The 20146-nt window shown below is 38.7% G+C and overlaps 2 protein-coding genes across 4 annotated transcripts in view; one reads left to right on the plus strand and one right to left on the minus strand.

Annotated features, from left to right (window-relative positions):
- gbf1 (golgi brefeldin A resistant guanine nucleotide exchange factor 1) overlaps positions 1-5208 on the plus strand; it is a 66876-nt gene extending 61668 nt beyond the window's left edge. For all 3 annotated transcript variants that reach the window (XM_058056269.2, XM_058056270.2, XM_078798895.1), the window contains exons 34-40: positions 715-865; positions 2915-3045; positions 3122-3223; positions 3425-3538; positions 3629-3806; positions 3943-4122; positions 4232-5208. In XM_058056269.2, coding sequence (XP_057912252.2) covers positions 715-865; positions 2915-3045; positions 3122-3223; positions 3425-3538; positions 3629-3806; positions 3943-4122; positions 4232-4509 — 1134 coding nt within the window. In that variant the 3' untranslated portion in view covers positions 4510-5208. The remainder of the gene's footprint in view (positions 1-714; positions 866-2914; positions 3046-3121; positions 3224-3424; positions 3539-3628; positions 3807-3942; positions 4123-4231) is intronic.
- A 1678-nt stretch (positions 5209-6886) lies between these two features.
- Positions 6887-11818, minus strand: LOC131106834 (T-cell leukemia homeobox protein 1-like). The gene is made up of 3 exons (XM_058056284.2): positions 11416-11818; positions 7620-7857; positions 6887-7155 (listed from the first exon to the last, which is right to left on the minus strand). The coding sequence occupies exons 1-3, from the start codon at positions 11816-11818 to the stop codon at positions 6945-6947; spliced, it is 852 nt and encodes a 283-aa protein (XP_057912267.2). The 3' UTR covers positions 6887-6944.
- Between the last annotated feature and the right edge of the window lie 8328 nt (positions 11819-20146).

Here is a 20146-nt window from a genome sequence, read left to right on the forward strand (position 1 = left end):
CAAAAAAGTTGCACTTTTCCTTTTAAAAGCTGAGGTTATTAATATTTATCAACCGTACACAACCTCAAGAAAGCTGATTACAGCAGCGCCTTGGTTAACATCGTGAATGCATTCCAGAAGGTCCCACTCAAACCAAAATGGACTCTAACCAAAACAAAGTTTCCCATTGGAAAATAATATAAATCCGACTTGGTCTTTGGCGGCCAAATCTGTTTCTCATAGCAGCTTTTTTAGATCTAGTTTAAATTAATATATAGTTATATTAATGTATAATATATAATTAATATATAATAATATTAATATATATTATTCATATATAATGAATATATATTTAAATTTAACAACCGAGGTGCCGCTGTTAGCCGGGGTGCCGCTGTTAACCGAGGTGCCGCTGTTAACCGAGGTACCCTGCCGCTGTTAACCGAGGAGCCGCTGTTAACCGAGGCGCCGCTGTTGTTAACCGAGGCGCCGCTGTTGTTAACCGAGGCGCCGCTGTTGTTAACCGAGGCGCCGCTGTTGTTAACCGAGGCGCCGCTGTTGTTAACCGAGGCGCGCGCTGTTAACCGAGGCGCCGCTGTTCGCGCCGCTGTTAACCGAGGCACCGCTGTTAACACTCACACTCGTATGCGTGTAATATGTGAGAGTTAGTATGCGGACATGCTGTGTTTGTTGGATTTCGAGTGATGTGCTGACCAAGCGCCTGTCTCTGTGCAGCTCTTGGACCTGATGCACACGTTGCACACGCGGGCTGCCAGCATTTACAGCTCTTGGGCAAAGGAAGAGCAGCATGTGGAGGCGGCTGGGAAGAAGATTGAAGCCGACTCGCAGACTCTGTGGACAAGCTGCTGGTGCCCCCTGCTGCAAGGTGCGTACGGGACCACGATGACTCGGCATTATTCATCAGCGTTATCTTCTCCTATTAGTCACGCTTTTTACACACCAGACAATCACCTACCACAGGCTCTTGGTGTTTTTTTAAATATTTATTTTACAACAACCTCAATAATAACACGGGCTGCAGCTAAAACGCAACTCTGAATCCCCAACATCACTTCCTGTCCGCACATCTGGATGACATTTATTGCAACACACACAAGCAGGTCTTATTTTCTCTTATGATGTCTATACTATATTGGGTAATAGGAGTGTATCGGTCACTATAGGGGTGTTATTCCTTGTCTGGAGGGCTCTAATCATATTGAAAAAGTGTATTATTGTTAGTCTTATTAGTATGCGGGGCGGGTCTAGTTGTTTGTATCATTTGGTTACCCCAACAAGCGTAAATGCTGGGCCACAATACTCATAAAAACCTTTAGTCACCTGTATAGTCACCTTTACACTTCTATTACACAATATAGACATAAGAGAAAAATAAGACAGAGAAAGCATCTTTGCCACCTTCTAAATACACATTTTAACATGATTAGAGCCCTCTAAACTTGACATAACACCCCTATAGTCACCTTTACACACCTATTACACAATAAGAGAAAAATAAGACAGCAAAACCGTCTTTGCCACCTTCTAAATACACTTTTAACATGATTAGAGCCCTCTAAACTTGACATAACACCCCTATAGTCACCTTTACACTTCTATTACACAATATAGACATAATAAGAGAAAAATAAGACAGAGAAAGCATCTTTGCTACCTTCTAAATACACTTTTAACATGATTAGTGCCCTCTAAATGTGACATAACACCCCTATAGTCACCTTTACACACCTATTACACAATAAGAGAAAAATAAGACGGAGAAAGCATCTTTGCCACCTTGTAAATGCACATTTTAACATGATTAGAGCCCTCTAAATGCGACATAACACCCCTATAGTCACCTTTACACTCCTATTACACAATATAGACATAATAAGAGAAAAATAAGACAGAGAAAGCATCTTTGCCACCTTCTAAATACACTTTTAACATGATTAGTGCCATCTAAATGTGACATAACACCCCTATAGTCACCTTTACACACCTATTACACAATAAGAGAAAAATAAGACAGGGAAAGCATCTTTGCCACCTTGTAAATGCACATTTTAACATGATTAGAGCCCTCTAAATGCGACATAACACCCCTATAGTCACCTTTACACTTCTATTACACAATATAGACATAATAAGAGAAAAATAAGACAGAGAAAGCATCTTTGCTACCTTCTAAATACACTTTTAACATGATTAGTGCCCTCTAAATGTGACATAACACCCCTATAGTCACCTTTACACACCTATTACACAATAAGAGAAAAATAAGACAGAGAAAGCATCTTTGCCACCTTGTAAATGCACATTTTAACATGATTAGAGCCCTCTAAATGCGACATAACACCCCTATAGTCACCTTTACACTCCTATTACACAATATAGACATAATAAGAGAAAAATAAGACAGAGAAAGCATCTTTGCCACCTTCTAAATACACTTAACATGATTAGTGCCATCTAAATGTGACATAACACCCCTATAGTCACCTTTACACACCTATTACACAATAAGAGAAAAATAAGACAGGGAAAGCATCTTTGCCACCTTGTAAATGCACATTTTAACATGATTAGAGCCCTCTAAATGCGACATAACACCCCTATAGTCACCTTTACACTCCTATTACACAATATAAACATAAGAGAAAAATAAGACAGAGAAAGCATCTTTGCCACCTTCTAAATACACTTTTAACGTGATTAGAGCCCTCTAGACATGATATAACACCCCTATGTCCCAATATAGATGCGTAAATGCGTAGATAGATACAAGCGTAAATGCTGGGCCACAATACTCATAAAAACCTCATACTCGTGTAAAAAAACGACTTGAGTCATGTCCATCTGTCAAAGACAGTTGAGAGTTTGAGGTGAGTTCAGGTTCAAGTTCACGTTGCTGCGTTGTTTACCTGCGCAGGCATCGCTTGGCTGTGCTGTGACGCCAGACGTCAGGTGCGTATGCAGGCTCTCACCTACCTCCAGAGGGCCCTGCTGGTTCACGATCTGCAGACACTCCACGCCACCGAGTGGGAGTCTTGCTTCAATAAGGTCAATAAGGAGAAAGAAGACACGCCCACGGGTATTTAGAGTACATGAAAAAGTCCTTGTTATCTCCTCCTCGCAGGTTCTCTTCCCGTTGCTGACCAAGTTGCTGGACAACATCAGTCCGGCTGATGTGGGGGGGATGGAAGAGACCAGAATGAGGGCCTGCACCCTCCTGTCAAAGGTTCGTAGCGTAGGAGTGCCTCTCTGTGTGTGGGTCACAATGCTTACTAGGTGGTGATTTTGACACCCCTCACGCCAGCCCCCGGTCCTGAACCACAGACTAGGTTCCAGGAACCAGATCGGAACACATGATGTGATATTTCTATTGACTGGAATTGTGTTGGGGTACGTATGAAGGAGCTATTTTTTGTTTTTTTTTCAGGTTTTCCTGCAGCACCTCCTGCCGTTGTTGTCCCTGCCTACCTTTGCCGCCCTGTGGCTCACCATTTTGGATTTCATGGACAAGTACATGCATGCCGGATCCAGTGACTTACTGGTGAGGACAGACGGACTATAAGACGTAACTAAGCTGGTGTCTGCAGGAAGAACCCATGTATGACCCACGTGGTACCTCTGTTGTGTCCAGCTGGAGGCCATCCCAGAATCCCTGAAGAACATGCTGCTGGTGATGGACACGGCGGAGATCTTTCGTGGTGCTGATTCCAAGACCAGATACTCGGACTTGTGGGAAATAACATGGGAACGAATCGACTGCTTCCTGCCTCACCTGAGGGAGGAACTCTTTAAACAAACTGTTTTACCAGGTATGCCCTTATACATATATATAGTGTATATATGTTAGTATACCATATATATGTAAGTATACTACATATATATAAGTATACCATATATGTATATGTAAGTATATCATATTCATAATGCCAACAATAACCATTTCAGATCCGGTACCCAGCCCTCCGTCAGAGCCTGTGCATCCCAATTCGTCATCGGGCCAGCTTCCCCCCCCACAGGCGCCTCTGGGTCCGACCCCGCAGCAGCCATCTTGTCCGGTGTCCGGAACTCCTGAGACCCAAATTCCCAGCAGGCCTGCATCACCTCAGGAGAACCAAGCAGCCAACGGTAGCACACCCAAAACATACACCTGCTATCTCCTAGTACTAGTACACATGTAGTACACTAATGTAGTATTTTACCGAGCGAAGTAATGATAAGACATGTTGTCTTCCAGGAGCAGAGCGATCGTCTCCTGTCGCCACGCCGATGCTTCCCATGCCGGTGCCGCTACCAGCGTCGGAATGCCAAGGTCCTTCGCCACTGAGCCAGTCTCCTCTCATCATCCAACCCCTGGCCTCGCCTCTGCAGGTGGGGGTGCCGCCCATGTCCCTGCCAATCATCCTCAACCCCGCCCTCATTGAGGCCACGTCTCCGGTACCACTGCTCCCGAGTCCTAGACCTACGAGCCCCTCTGACCAAGTCCAGTCGGACCGCCTCCTGTCGTCACCTTAGCAGCGCATCCACTTCCACACTAATTCAGAGTAATCATATTACATAGAGTACATGACGTATGAATACACTTGAGTCTTGTCAAGCTGTTTTGTTGGCATATATTCATCTACCAATTGGGTCAAACATACCCCCCCACCCCCCCCCATCATCATCGTCCCCTTCATCCCCCGCATGGAGATGTTCACCTTCCAATCATCAAAAACCTCAACCACGTCCAACATGCAGTCTATGAATTTATGGAGGCCATGGAGCGTGAAAGAAAAAAAAAAAGTTAAAAACATTCCAGGGATGAATTCGATGAAGTGTACAGCGTGCATCCAATGTTCTTTTCATGGGTTTGATGCCTTACCCCCCCCCCCCCCCCCCCCATCTTAACTTGTCTGTTTGCAAAAGCATGCTTCCTTTCCCTTTCCTCCCAAACATAGAAAGAAGTGGACACCTAGCGTAGGTTGCTATCATCAGCTTCCGAGGCTTTTGGAGACGTGTTGCATCCCAGGAACGACCGCTTGCTTGTTGGCTGCTTTTATTTTATTTATTCTTATGACCAAAGTCTCCCTCACACCGCAAACCGCTTCATTTTGCCGTGGATGGGGAGATGAGCGTAGCTTCAGCAGGAAGTCAGATTTATGTCTTGTGTACATAATATAGAAATGAAAGGTGTACTTTTTACAGTGTAATAAATATCACCTAAAGCAGCTTTGTCTTGTCTTATTGCTGGTAAGCTAACTTTGAATCCAAATAATCTTAATCATAATAATGGGAAATAACACCCGTTAGTCACTTTTACACTCCTATTAGCCAATATAGTATACACAGTAAGATAAAATAAGACAGAAAACCTATTTACCACCTTCTAAATACACTATTAGAGACGTCTACACATGAAATAACAACCCTACAGTCACCCCTACAATCCTTTTAGCCAATATAGTAGACATAAGAGAAAATAAGACAGAAAACCAGTATACACAGTAAGATCAAATAAGACAGAAAACCTATTTGCCACCTTCTAAATACACTATTAGAGACCTCTACACGTGAAATAACAACCGTACAGTCACCCCTACAACCCTTTTAGCCAATATAGTAGACATAAGAGAAAATAAGACAGAAAACCAGTATACACAGTAAGATCAAATAAGACAAAAAAACCTATTTGCCACCTTCTAAATACACTATTAGAGACCTCTACATGTGAAATAACAACCCTACAGTCACTCCTACAACCCTTTTAGCCAATATAGTAGACATAAGAGAAAATAAGACAGAAAACCAGTATACACAGTAAGATCAAATAAGACAGAAAACCTATTTGCCACCTTCTAAATACACTATTAGAGACCTCTACACATGACATAACATGTGTGTTGCTGTAAATTTGTTCCAGTGCAAGAGGAGCTAAGTGGGGGGCGGGGGGGGGGGGATCAAAGTGTAATTTTAGCTAGGTGGGGGTTACAGCCCCTACGTAGGCCATGTTAGGCACGATCGTGTCTGTTGTGAGATGATTCAAAGCTGCGATAAAAAAAAAAAAAAAAAACATCAAGTCTGGTGCTTGTGTGTCTCAGCCAACATGACAGTAACACAACTGCCACCTAGTGGCCAGTGTACAATACTGCACATCATCACAACCTCTTTCAATGAGTCTTGTGGATGCCTTTTGTTTTATAGACATTTTTATGCTTGAATTTAGGCAAAGTACATATTGCTGACAAAGTACAAATAATACTTGAATGACGACAATTTGTACTTGAATATGCATATTTCTGACCAATACCAAGCTGCATTCAATCATTTTCATTTCATGTATTTTTGAAGTAAGGAGAGAGTTATTTGTCTCTCGGTAGCCGGACATTACTGACTTGTAGTTCCATCAATTATCCACTAGATGTCGACAAAGACCCAGAAATGAAAATAAACTTGACCACTCATTTATTTATACTGTATATCATACACTGTGTAACACCTGTCATTTTTACACATCATAATAATACAGCAACCTACTGTCGCCTGTACATAACAAATGGATGTTTTTTTATTTAAAAAAATCAGCTCTTCAATAAATGTAGTTTGAATGCTTAAAATACAATTCATGGTTAAAAAAAAAGACTGTTATGGTTATTATAGATTTATTATTTTTGAATCGGAAACATGGTAAAAGCCAAATGGTAAATATAATAACCATATTATTCATTTTAGTCTGCCAATATGCTGACAGGTGAAAGTTGGGATGTCATCTTCCTTGTTTTGTCGGATATTTTTTTTATCCAAACGTCATTTGTTCGCGTTTGGAATGACAAACTATCTACAAGTCCACGACTCGACCAACATAAGAAGGACCGCAGCGTACCGGAGCGTAGCGGAGCGTAGCGGAGCGTAGCGGACGGCCTTCCGAGCCAGATGAGCCGGTACCGGCCGAGCAGGCCGCGTTTGTGTCGCTACTCGCAGGCCGACACGCCGCTCATCTTGCCGGTGCTTTCGCTCCAAGGCTGCAGGTTGTGCAGGGCGAACAGGGACGTGTTCTGCAGGCACAGCCGATCTGGGGTCAGCGGCTGCTTGACGGACTTCTGGAAGGCTTCCTGCTGAAGCTGCATCAGGATGCGGTTGGCCTGCTGCCTCTCGGCCTCTCTCTCCTCCGCCGTCTGCCTCCTACACGCACGGTAACAACAAAATATGGAGCATTCCTTCAATCACAATAACGTTATTATAATATAATAATTTTTTTTTAATGTTATTATTCTATTCGGGTGTGTTCTGCAGCATCTTAACCTCTCAATTGTGTTTTTGACACATTCACGTTCTCCGGGAATTCCCAGTTCTAATTGAAACATTCATCATATTTCTTATATAATTTTGATAATATTTATCGTATTTGTTTTTATGGCATTGATATTGTTGTTGTTGTTATTTTGGGTTAATGGTGGATTTGGCATTATTTGATGTAATTATTATTATTATTATTGTGTATAATATTTATGGTATGATGAGTACAGTTGGATGAAATGAAGGTGAATATTAAGATGTTCATTGAAGAATTTCTTAGCGAAAAAATGAAGTTAAAATATTCCAATAATAATAATAATAATGAATAATAATAATCATCGTGAGCCGACCTCCACTTGGTGCGTCTGTTCTGGAACCAGGTCTTGACCTGAGCGTCGCTCATCTTGAGGGCTTTGGCCAGGACGCTCCTCTCGGCGGAGGACAGGTACTTCTGGCGGTGGAAGCGTTTCTCCAGCTCGCAGATCTGCAGCCGACTGAACGAAGTCCGAGGCTTCTTCTTCTTGGCCGGAGTCCGGTTCTGGTACGGATGGCCCACGCGACGCGGGGCCGCGCGAGGCGACACGCACACTGGACACGACACGCGACACACAGCGATGACCACGTGACTTGCAAGGGAAGCGATCATCCTTCATAATCATAAATAAGTGGCTCGTGCTTCTTTTCACACTTTCGTGTAGATAGATAATAAGTAGATATAGATAAGAAGATACCAATATAGATAAGAATATTTTCATTTTACAACCACAATCCAGAAAACACAAACACTTAAAAGCAAAATATCTTCTACCTTATTTATTATATACTCGACTTATAATTTATATACTCTACCTATTATATACACTCTACTTGTGATTTATATACTCTACTTATTATATACTCTACTTATGATTTATATACTCTACCTATTATATACACTCTACTTATGATTATATACTCTACTTATTATATACTCTACTTATGATTTATATACTCTACCTATTATATACTCTACTTATGATTTATATACTCTACCTATTATATACTCTACTTATGATATACTCTACTTATGATTTATATACTCTACTTATGATTTATATACTCTACCTATTATATACTCTACTTATGATATACTCTACTTATGATTTATATACTCTACTTATTATATACTCATGATTTATATACTCTACCTATTATATACTCTACTTATGATTTATATACTCTACTTATTATATACTCTACTTATGATATATACCTATGATTTATATACTCTACCTATTATATACTCTACTTATGATATACTTATGATTTATATACTCTACCTTTATATATTCTACCTATTATATACTCTACTTATGATATATACTTATGATATATACGTATGATTTATATACTCTACCTATTATATACTCTACTTATGATATATACCTATGATTTATATACTCTACCTATTATATACTCTACTTATGATATACTTATGATTTATATACTCTACCTTTATATATTCTACCTATTATATACTCTACTTATGATATATACTTATGATATATACGTATGATTTATATACTCTACCTATTATATACTCTACTTATGATATACTCTACTTATGATTTATATATTCTACCTATTATATACTCTACTTATGATATATACTTATGATTTATATACTCTACCTATTATATACTCTACTTATGATATACTCTACCTTTATATACTCTACTAATTATATACTCTACTATAATCAGTAGAGTATATAAAGGTATACATACCAAATACTGCCTGAATACATCCCAAATATTGCCTAAATGCATCACAAATACTGCCTGAATACATACCAAATACTGCCTGAATACATCAGAGATACTGCCTGAATATGAATATTATATACTCTACTCTAGAGCAGGGGTGGGCAAACTACGGCCTGGGGGCCACATCCAGCCGGCCAAGTGTTGTTTCCCCAGTATTTCGTTGTATTTGAAGTGAACCTATGGATGGCGTCATGGCTTGGCCAACCTTAGATGGATGAAGTATCTTCATATATGGATGAAGTATCTGCTTCATCAAGGTCCTTCTTTGGTGTACATGCTCTGCTCTTTACTAAGTACTCCTGAAAAAAAGGGACACAACACTTTTCCAGATAGAATACTTTTCCAATCCAGATGGACTGTTCCGTGTACAATATATAGTATACGTATATACCCCCATACTTTTTGGGAAAGCAATGCGGCCCGCCAGTCAAAACATTGGCCCACCCCTGCTCTAGGGTATACATACGTATATAGTAAGTAGAGTATATCATAAGTACAGTATATCATAAGTAGAGTATGTAATCAGTAGAGTATATAACAGGTAGAGTATACTCTACTAATGATATACCTATGATATACTCTATTTGGTATGTATATGCAGTGTTTGATATGTATTCAGGCAGTATTTGTGATGTATTTAGGCAGTATTTGGTATGTACTTAGGCAGTATTTGTAATGTATTTAGGCAGAATTTTGGTATGTATTCAGGCAGTATTTGTGATGTGTTTAGGCAGTATTTGGTATGTACTTAGGCAGTATTTGTAATGTATTTAGGCAGTATTTGTCATGTATTTAAGTGGAATTTTGCTATGTATTCAGGCAGTATTTGTGATGTATTTAGGCAATGTTTGGTATGTATTCAGGCAGTATTTGGTATGTATACCTTTATATACTCTACTGATTATATACTCTACTAATGATATACCTATGATATACTCTATTTGGTATGTATATGCAGTGTTTGGTATGTATTCAGGCAGTATTTGTGATGTATTTGGGCAGTATTTGGTATGTACTTAGGCAGTATTTGTCATGTATTTAGGTAGAATTTTGCTATGTATTCAGGCAGTATTTGTGATGTATTTAGGCAGTATTTGGTATGTACTTAGGCAGTATTTTTAATGTATTTAGGCAGTATTTGTCATGTATTTAGGTAGAATTTTGGTATGTATTCAGGCAGTATTTGTGATGTATTAAGGCAATATTTGGTATGTACTTAGGCAGTATTTGTCATGTATTTAGGTAGAATTTTGCTATGTATTCAGGCAGTATTTGTGATGTATTAAGGCAATATTTGGTATGTACTTAGGCAGTATTTATCATGTATTTAGGTAGAATTTTGCTATGTATTCAGGCAGTATTTGTGATGTATTTAGGCAGTATTTGGTATGTACTTAGGCAGTATTTTTAATGTATTTAGGCAGTATTTGTCATGTATTTAGGTAGAATTTTGGTATGTATTCAGGCAGTATTTGTGATGTATTAAGGCAATATTTGGTATGTACTTAGGCAGTATTTATCATGTATTTAGGTAGAATTTTGCTATGTATTCAGGCAGTATTTGTGATGTATTTAGGCAGTATTTGGTATGTACTTAGGCAGTATTTTTAATGTATTTAGGCAGTATTTGTCATGTATTTAGGTAGAATTTTGGTATGTATTCAGGCAGTATTTGTGATGTATTAAGGCAATATTTGTGATGTATTAAGGCAATAATTGTGTATTTGGTATGTATTTAGGAAGTATTTGCTATGTGTATAGGCAGTATTTGTCCAGTATTTGAGTTTTTAGTGTTTTTTGTTTGTGCCAGCAGACATGTCCACTCTAGGAGGTGTACTTCTATGTTGGGATCTGTCTGTATTGGCGCTCGTGTTTGCTTTTATGTTGATATTTATGAATATTTATGTTATATATTTATTCAAGTACCCACATACTAACTTGTGATGATGTGTGAGGCCGATGATGATGAGGAGGAGGAAGAGGAGGAATATGGAGTGCAATATTATTTGGGCATACGGTGTGAAATATCAAATAAACGTCTGTGGGTATTTTTATATGAAATATGTATTTGACCTTTTGCCAAACTAGTCAAATGATGAGGTGAAAATATTGCAAACACGTGACTTGCTGAAGGTGGGCAGGAACATGAATAATATTTCATAGTAACATGAGATTTCCTGGTAGTATTTTTACATCCTAAGAAATCCTACATGAAGAAGTAATATTTCTGTATTTGAAGACATTGATATTAATCACTGCATGCAAATAGTACATCTAGGGCTAGATGAAGTAGAGTAGCGTGTACTTGGAGGTACTTGTAGGTACTGTGTATTTTTCCTACCCGTGAAGGTGTCTTTGGTGTATCTTCTGTTGGTTTCCATCCACGGGAAGGTGAGCGCGCCAAGGTTGTTGACGCTTCCGGTCACGGGCGGCAAACTCCCGCCGCTCACGGGTCTGTGCGCGGGCACGCGGATGACCCCCGCGGGGTTGACGTCGGCCCCGTTGGCGCAGACGCCCGTGCCCACGTGGTAAGGGTTGCCGTGAGCGCTCGGGAAGCCGCCGCCGGCGTCGCCGAGGCCGAGGCCGCCGCCGCCGCCGCACGTGTACAGGTGAGCGTAATCCGGCTCGTGCATCCTCGTGCCCAGCATGTGCTCGCCGGCGCTCAAGATGTGCTCGATGCCGAAGGTGATGGGCTCCTGCGCGTGCGTGTGCGTGTGCTGCTGGAGGTGCCCCGCGTGGTCCATGACCTCCGCGCACCCGCGCCACGAACACGCGTCCATCCGAGCGCGGATCCCGGAGGACGGGAAAAAAAACACTCCCGCCGTGATCAACCGCCCGTGCGTGTGAGCGTGTGAGCGTGTGAGCGTGCGAGGCGTGATGCGAGCCGGCGACATCCGCCCTGGATGCCTTCACCCGGCAACACACCCCCTTCCCGCCACACGCCCCCCCCCCGCCCCCCCTTCTTCATGGCATCAATCAGGATGGCCCCCAATAACCACCTTCATGTATCATCCAACCTCTAATAAGAACTCATAATAACTACACCATTGCTATACCATCAGTACTGCCGAAATACATCACAAATACTGCCTAAATACATACCAAATACTGCCGAAATACATCACAAATACTGCCTAAATACATACCAAATACTGCCTAAAGACATTACAAATACTGCCTGGATACATACCAAATACTGCCTGAACACATTACAAATACTGCCTAAATACATACCAAATACTGCCTGAACACATTACAAATACTGCCTAAATACATACCAAATACTGCCTAAAGACATTACAAATACTGCCTGGATACATACCAAATACTGCCTGACTACATCATAAATACTGCCAAAATACATACCAAATGCTGCCTGAACACATTACAAATACTGCCTAAATACATACCAAATACTGCCTAAATACATCACAAATACTGCCTAAATACATACCAAATACTGCCTGAACACATTACAAATACTGCCTGGATACATACCAAATACTGCCTGAACACATTACAAATACTGCCTAAATACATACCAAATACTGCCTGAACACATTACAAATACTGCCTAAATACATACCAAATACTGCCTGAACACATTACAAATACTGCCTAAATACATACCAAATACTGCCTAAAGACATTACAAATACTGCCTGGATACATACCAAATACTGCCTGAACACATTACAAATACTGCCTAAATACATACCAAATACTGCCTAAAGACATTACAAATACTGCCTGGATACATACCAAATACTGCCTGACTACATCACAAATACTGCCAAAATACATTCCAAATGCTGCCTAAATACATACCAAATACTGCCTGAAGACATTACAAATACTGCCTAAATACATACCAAATACTGCCTAAATACATTACAAATACTTCCTAAATACATCCCAAATATTGCCTAACTACATACCAAATATTGCCCAAGTACATGCCAAATACTGCCTAAATACATTACAAATATTGCCTCAATACATCCCAAATACTTCCTAAATACATCCCAAATATTGCCTAAATACATACCAAATACTTCCTAAATACATCCCAAATATTGCCTAAATACATACCAAATACTGCCTGAATACATCACAAATACTGCCTAAATACATTACAAATACTTCCTAAATACATACCAAATATTGCCTAAATACATACCAAATACTGCCTATATACATACCAAATATTGCCTAAATACATACCAAATACTGCCTGAATACATCACAAATACTGCCTAAATACATACCAAATACTGCCTGAATACATCACAAATACTGCCTAAATACATACCAAATACTGCCTAAATACATACCAAATACTGCCTAAATACATACCAAATACTGCCTGAAGACATTACAAATACTTCCTAAATACATCCCAAATATTGCCTAACTACATACCAAATACTGCCCAAGTACATATAAATATAATAATCATTATTATTGTTATTATTATTATATACTCTAGTACTATGATATACTCTAGAGCAGGGGTGGGCAAACTACGGCCTGGGGGCCACATCCAGGGCAGCGCTCTTGAAAAAAGGGACACAACACTTTTCCAGATAGAATACTTTTCCAATCCAGATGGACTGTCCCGTGTACAATATATAGTATACGTATATACCCTCGTACTTTTAGGGATAGCAATGCGGCCCGCCAGTCAAAACATTGGCCCAGTGAGTAGAGTATATATGAGTGTGTATCGCCGTATAATCAGTAGTATATAACAGGTAGAGTATATAATAGGTAGAGTATATGCAAGTATACGCCCCTCCCACAAACTGGTGGCCAGTGCATGGCGCCCGTATCCAACTGGGAATCAAACACGTTCTCCTCATGTTCCTGTCTTGGAGGAATTGGAGTTCAGGAATAGAAACACGGAGTTACTTTCAAGCAGCCAGTACGCAGTACATGTATAGAGTACATCCACAGCCATGATGGAAGTGTACTAGAGGAAATAACACACGCCCATTGATCTTGTCTGGCGGTACCCTCCACTGGGACTTCATTACTTAACATAGACTATTACATGATTAATATTTCATGTCTTTTCAAGCCTTCTCATTGGCCAAGTCTCCGCCATCAAATTTTAATGCCACAGCGTTGCGGCAGCGCCGGCAAATGCGGCCCGTAATGATGATTAGCGGCCGAATGAGCCGACGTACGTGAACGCGACGCTCATTGTGTGGAGCTGATAGCGGTGCCGTGTCAACAAAGCAAAATGGCTTCCTTCACCAAACCTCCAGCAACGCTGCCGAGGTGTCCAGTTGTCCAGTTGTCCCTCATGATCATAAAGGTCATCAAAACAAATATAAATATTACTCCACTTGAAAAATATTACTCCAAAAATTCAACGCTACACGGCCCCGTGTGAAAAGGAGATCCATCAGTAAAAGTAAAGCCATTACTGAAACTTTAGGACTCCAGCCAACCACAGTGAGAGCCATTGTAAGTTACACTTGTTGTTGCTAAGGGTGACCCAACCACTTATTAGCTTTAGGGGTCAAAACTTATCATTTCTCATAACGATAGGAGTTTTTTTCTTGGTTTTTTTTTGTCTTATAATAGTTTTTTTTTCTTGTGGCAAGAATTTCTGCTGTTTTTTCTAATCGAAATCCTGTCATTTTTCTCCTAGTAATTATGATTTTATTTCCATAATATTTTGACGTTATTCTAGTAACAAGATCACTTTTTCTAAAATTTGTATTTAAAATGTAAAAAAATTAAAGTTTTCAAAATTGTTTATTAAAAATGTAAAAAAAATTAAAGTTTTCTAAAATGTTTATTTAAAATGTAAAAAAATCAAAGTTTTCTAAAATGTTTATTTAAAATGTAAAAAAATCAAAGTTTTCTAAAATTTGTATTTAAAATGTAAAAAAATCAAAGTTTTCTAAAATGTTTATATAAAATGTAAAAAAATCAAAGTTTTCTAAAATGTTTATATAAAATGTAAAAAAATCTAAGTTTTCTAAAATGTTTATTTAAAATGTAAAAAATCAAAGTTTTCTAAAATGTTTATTTAAAATGTAAAAAAATCAAAGTTTTCTAAAATGTTTATTTAAAATGTAAAAAAATCAAAGTTTTCTAAAATGTTTATTTAAAATGTAAAAAATCAAAGTTTTCTAAAATGTTTAGTTAAAATATAAAAAAATCAAAGTTTTCTAAAATGTTTATTTAAAATTAAAAAAAGTTTTCTAAAATGTTTATTTAAAATTAAAAAAGTTTTCTAAAATGTTTATTTAAAATTAAAAAAAGTTTTCTAAAATGTTTATTTAAAATGTAAAAAAAAATAAGTTTTCTAAAATGTATATTTAAAATGTAAAAAAATATCAAACTTTTCTAAAATGTTTATTTAAAATGTAAAAAAAATCAAACTTTTCTAAAAAAAATTATTTTAAATGTAAAAAAATCAAACTTTTTTAAAAAAAATTATTTAAAATGTTAAAAAAAATTAAGTTTTCTAAAATTTGCGGTATCCCAAGCATGAGTGTTGTGATGGAAGCACGTCAAAGAAAAGGAACGTCATGCCCCCCCCCCCCCCCCCCCCCCCCAAAGCGCTGCAATGCGGAGACCGTCATAAAGGATAAAGATGGCATCCTTGAACATGTGAAAGGATCTGCTGCTATGAAATGGACAGTGATAACCAGGCAGTGTAGTGGACTGAGAGATGTTTTGGGAGTGAGTCTAGGTCCTGTTTGGTCTTCTCCTGAAAGAGCGTGTGCCTTTCTACCTGCGCGGTACTTGACCCTTGACCTCCGTATCTCTGGCGCCAGTCCTGTCAGCACCTGAGAGCACTTTAGTCGCTGGTGACGGCTTTGGTGTTGGGGTAGAATGAGTGGGATGAAAAACCCCTCGCCTCCATGCGTGCTTTCTGTTCCTGCTCTACCACGAGCACCAACTTCTATTCTGATACACAATACAATAGATTTCCAAATGCCTGCAAGGCATGCTGGGTATATATCACTATATTGACACTTACTATGGTACCCATTATGGCATTGGATTGATTTAAATAAAAATAAAAATCAATTAAATAGTTATTTTTTATTATTATTATATATAATTATTATATATTTTTTAATTATAATAAAATAAATACATAAATAAATAAACTATACTACGAAAGCAGGAAATGAACAAATTTAACAGTTACCGATTGTAAAAGTACCAGATGGAGGGGAACTGATTATGGGATGCACTCAATTGTAATCTGATAAAAAATAAAAATAAAAATAAAAATAAAAATAAAAATAAAAATAAAAATAAAAATAAAAATAAAAATAAAAATAAAAATAAAAATAAAAATAAAAATAAAAATAAAAATAAAAATAAAAATAAAAATAAAAACGAAAACGAAAACGAAAACGAAAACGAAAACGAAAACAAAAACAAAAAACAAAAACAAAAACAAAAATAAAAATAAAAATAAATTATATTAGGAAAGCAGGAAGTGAACAAATGGAACCGTTACGGATTGTATGAACTGATTATGTGATGCACTCAATTGTAATCTGATGCATGTTCAAATGAAATTAAACCATTACCATTACCATTACCATTACCATTACCATGACCATTGTTTAGTTTTGCTGCGGGATGGACTAATAGAGGGATATCTTATCTTTTGGGAGTGGGGGTTTGTGATGTATATTTTAAATGGGTAGCAGACATTGTTTAGGATCTGTAACTGCCATAAAACAGATGGATGGATGATGTAATTCACACAAATAGTAGAACTCTTGACTAGTCTGGTGACCTGAGTGGTACAAGCATGCTCTGCTAAACTAAGCTACCCTAAGAGAGGTGTGTTCGAGGTTTCTCGACAACTTTTTGACATATTTAGTCGAGTGACTTTGAGTTCCTTTTCCACGGGATGACGGAAGTTCATTCCTCTCACATTTAGCAGCCATTTCAGTTTTCATTGTCCAATTCCGTGATGGGGTGGAGTTGGAAACCACGGGGGCCCTAAATCAGACCTAAGTGAGCACTCAGTCTGTCATCGGTTGGCTTGAGCAATGAAAGTAGCATGTGCTGTTAGAGACGACCTTGTAGACACAACAGCGGTGCTCTGATACTGTAGACCAATCTCTGGACCATCCATTACTCTGTCAAAATAAAAGCCTCGGCAGTCATGCGTCTGTGTAAACACCACGCTATTATGCTATTAGCCACCTCATCTACGTGCCGAGTAATATAATAACCAGGCTGGTATGGATGTTATGATGCAGGTGCAGCATCATATATCACAGCATCAACGCACATCCAAAGTGTAAACATCAAACTACGTGTCTTGAAACGGTGGCTATGGGTCACACAACTGCACAAAACTTGATCATGTGTGTGTGTGTGTGTGTGTGTGTTGTGTCTAGTACTTGTCTGTTCTTCGGCTGACTTGTTGATCTGTTTGGCTTTCTGTCAGATCTTGACAGATTCGGGATCTGCTTGTTGTTGCTCGACACAATCCATTAAGCCAATTAGAGCTGACCTTTCACCTTTGAGAAATGAGAGTAGACAAACACATGTTATAGTTGTGCACACACACACACACACACACACACACATTCTCCTCTTTGAATCTGTTGTTGTGTGTTTCTTCTTTCTGAGTCTAAGACTTAAAGAGAATGGACGTGTGTATAGCGTACATACAGCATCATGGCTGGTGAGACGCTATTCCCGTTGAAATGAATGTTTTTTTTTCCAAGTTCCGTGTTCCTCACATTCCGCAACTGATTCAGGCAGAACGCTACAATTCATTTTGCTAACATTTTTGGTCTGCACCACGTGGGAATTTCCTTTGAAGAATCCCCCAGTTGCGACTCCTGGCCTGTAATTCAGGGTGCATGCAGCAAGAGGGCAGTAATGCTTGTTTTTTCGAGTCAGTGAAGAAGTCAGTGAAGAAGTGTTTCAGGAAGTGTTTCAGGAAGTGTTTTTTCCCCCCAACTCCTTCATTTTCAACATTAACTTCTGACAGTAGCATAGTAGCATTTTAGCTGTTGTCAACACTTACTGCTATCGTGTCACACTCGTGCTAACATGCTAATATTAGCATAGTAGCATTTTAGCTGTTGTCAACACTATCTGCTATCGTGTCACACTCGTGCTAACATGCTAATATTAGCATAGTAGCATTTTAGCTGTTGTCAACACTTACTGCTATCGTGTCACACTCGTGCTAACATGCTAATATTAGCATAGTAGCATTTTTGCTGTTGTCAACACTTACTGCTATCGTGTCACACTCGTGCTAACATGCTAATATTAGCATAGTAGCATTTTAGCTGTTGTCAACACTTACTGCTATCGTGTCACACTCGTGCTAACATGCTAATATTAGCATAGTAGCATTTTAGCTGTTGTCAACACTAACTGCTATCGTGTCACACTCGTGCTAACATGCTAATATTAGCATAGTAGCATTTTAGCTGTTGTCAACACTTACTGCTATCGTGTCACACTCGTGCTAACATGCTAATATTAGCATAGTAGCATTTTAGCTGTTGTCAACACTTACTGCTATCGTGTCACACTCGTGCTAACATGCTAATATTAGCATACTAGCATTTTAGCTGTTGTCAACACTAACTGCTATCGTGTCACACTCGTGCTAACATGCTAATATTAGCATAGTAGCATTTTAGCTGTTGTCAACACTTACTGCTATCGTGTCACACTCGTGCTAACATGCTAATATTAGCATAGTAGCATTTTAGCTGTTGTCAACACTGCTATCGTGTCGCACTCGTGCTAACATGCTAATATTAGCATAGTAGCATTTTAGCTGTTGTCAACACTTACTGTTATCGTGTCACACTCGTGCTAACATGCTAATATTAGCATAGTAGCATTTTAGCTGTTGTCAACACTTACTGCTATCGTGTCACACTCGTGCTAACATGCTAATATTAGCATAGTAGCATTTTAGCTGTTGTCAACACTTACTGCTATCGTGTCACACTCGTGCTAACATGCTAATATTAGCATAGTAGCATTTTAGCTGTTGTCAACACTTACTGCTATCGTGTCACACTCGTGCTAACATGCTAATATTAGCATAGTAGCATTTTAGCTGTTGTCAACACTTACTGCTATCGTGTCACACTCGTGCTAACATGCTATTATCGGCATAGTAGCATTTTAGCTGTTGTCGTGAGTATAAACACTGCTATAATGTTACGCTAGCGCTAACATGCCAATATTAGCATAGTAGCATTTCAGCTGTTGTCGTGAGTAGAATCCCTTGCTGCTATCATGTCAAGCTAGACATGCTAATATTAGCATAGTAGCATTTTAGCTTTTGTCATGAGTAGAAACACTTACTGCTATCATGTCACGCTAGTGCTAACATGCTAATATTAGCATAGTAGCATTTTAACCATTGTCGTGAGTAGAAACACTTACTGCTATCATGTCCAGCTCGTGCTAACATGCTAATATTAGCATAGCAGCATTTTAGCTGTTGTCAACACTTACCGCTATCATGTCACGCTAGTGCTAACATGTTAATATTAGCATAGTAGCATTTTGGCTGTTTTGATGAGTAGAAACACTGCTATCATGTCACATTAGTGCTAACATGCTACTATTAGCATACATTTTGACTGTTATGATGAGTAGAAACACTTACTACTATCATGTCACATTAGTGCTAACATGCTAATATTAGCATAGTAGCATTTTGGCTGTTGTGATGAGTAGAAACACTTACTGCTATCATGCCACATTAGTGCTAAAATGCTAATATTAGCATAGTAGCATTTTGGCTGTTTTGATGAGTAGAAACACTTACTGCTATCATGTCACATTAGTGCTAACATGCTAATATTAGCATAGTAGCATTTTGGCTGTTGTCATGAGTAGAATCCCTTGCTGCTATAATGTCATGCTAGTGCTAACATGCTAATATTAGCATAGCAGCATTTTGGCTGTTTTGATGAGTAGAAACACTTACTGCTATCATGTCATGCTAGTGCTAACATGCTAATATTAGCATAGTAGCATTTTGGCTGTTGTCGTGAGTAGAATCCCTTGCTGCTATAATGTCACGCTAG

Source organism: Doryrhamphus excisus, linkage group LG19 (genome assembly GCF_037039965.1).
Source record: "Doryrhamphus excisus strain RoL-2023G ecotype Guam linkage group LG19, RoL_Dexc_Guam_v1.1, whole genome shotgun sequence".
NCBI lineage: Eukaryota > Metazoa > Chordata > Actinopteri > Syngnathiformes > Syngnathidae > Doryrhamphus > Doryrhamphus excisus.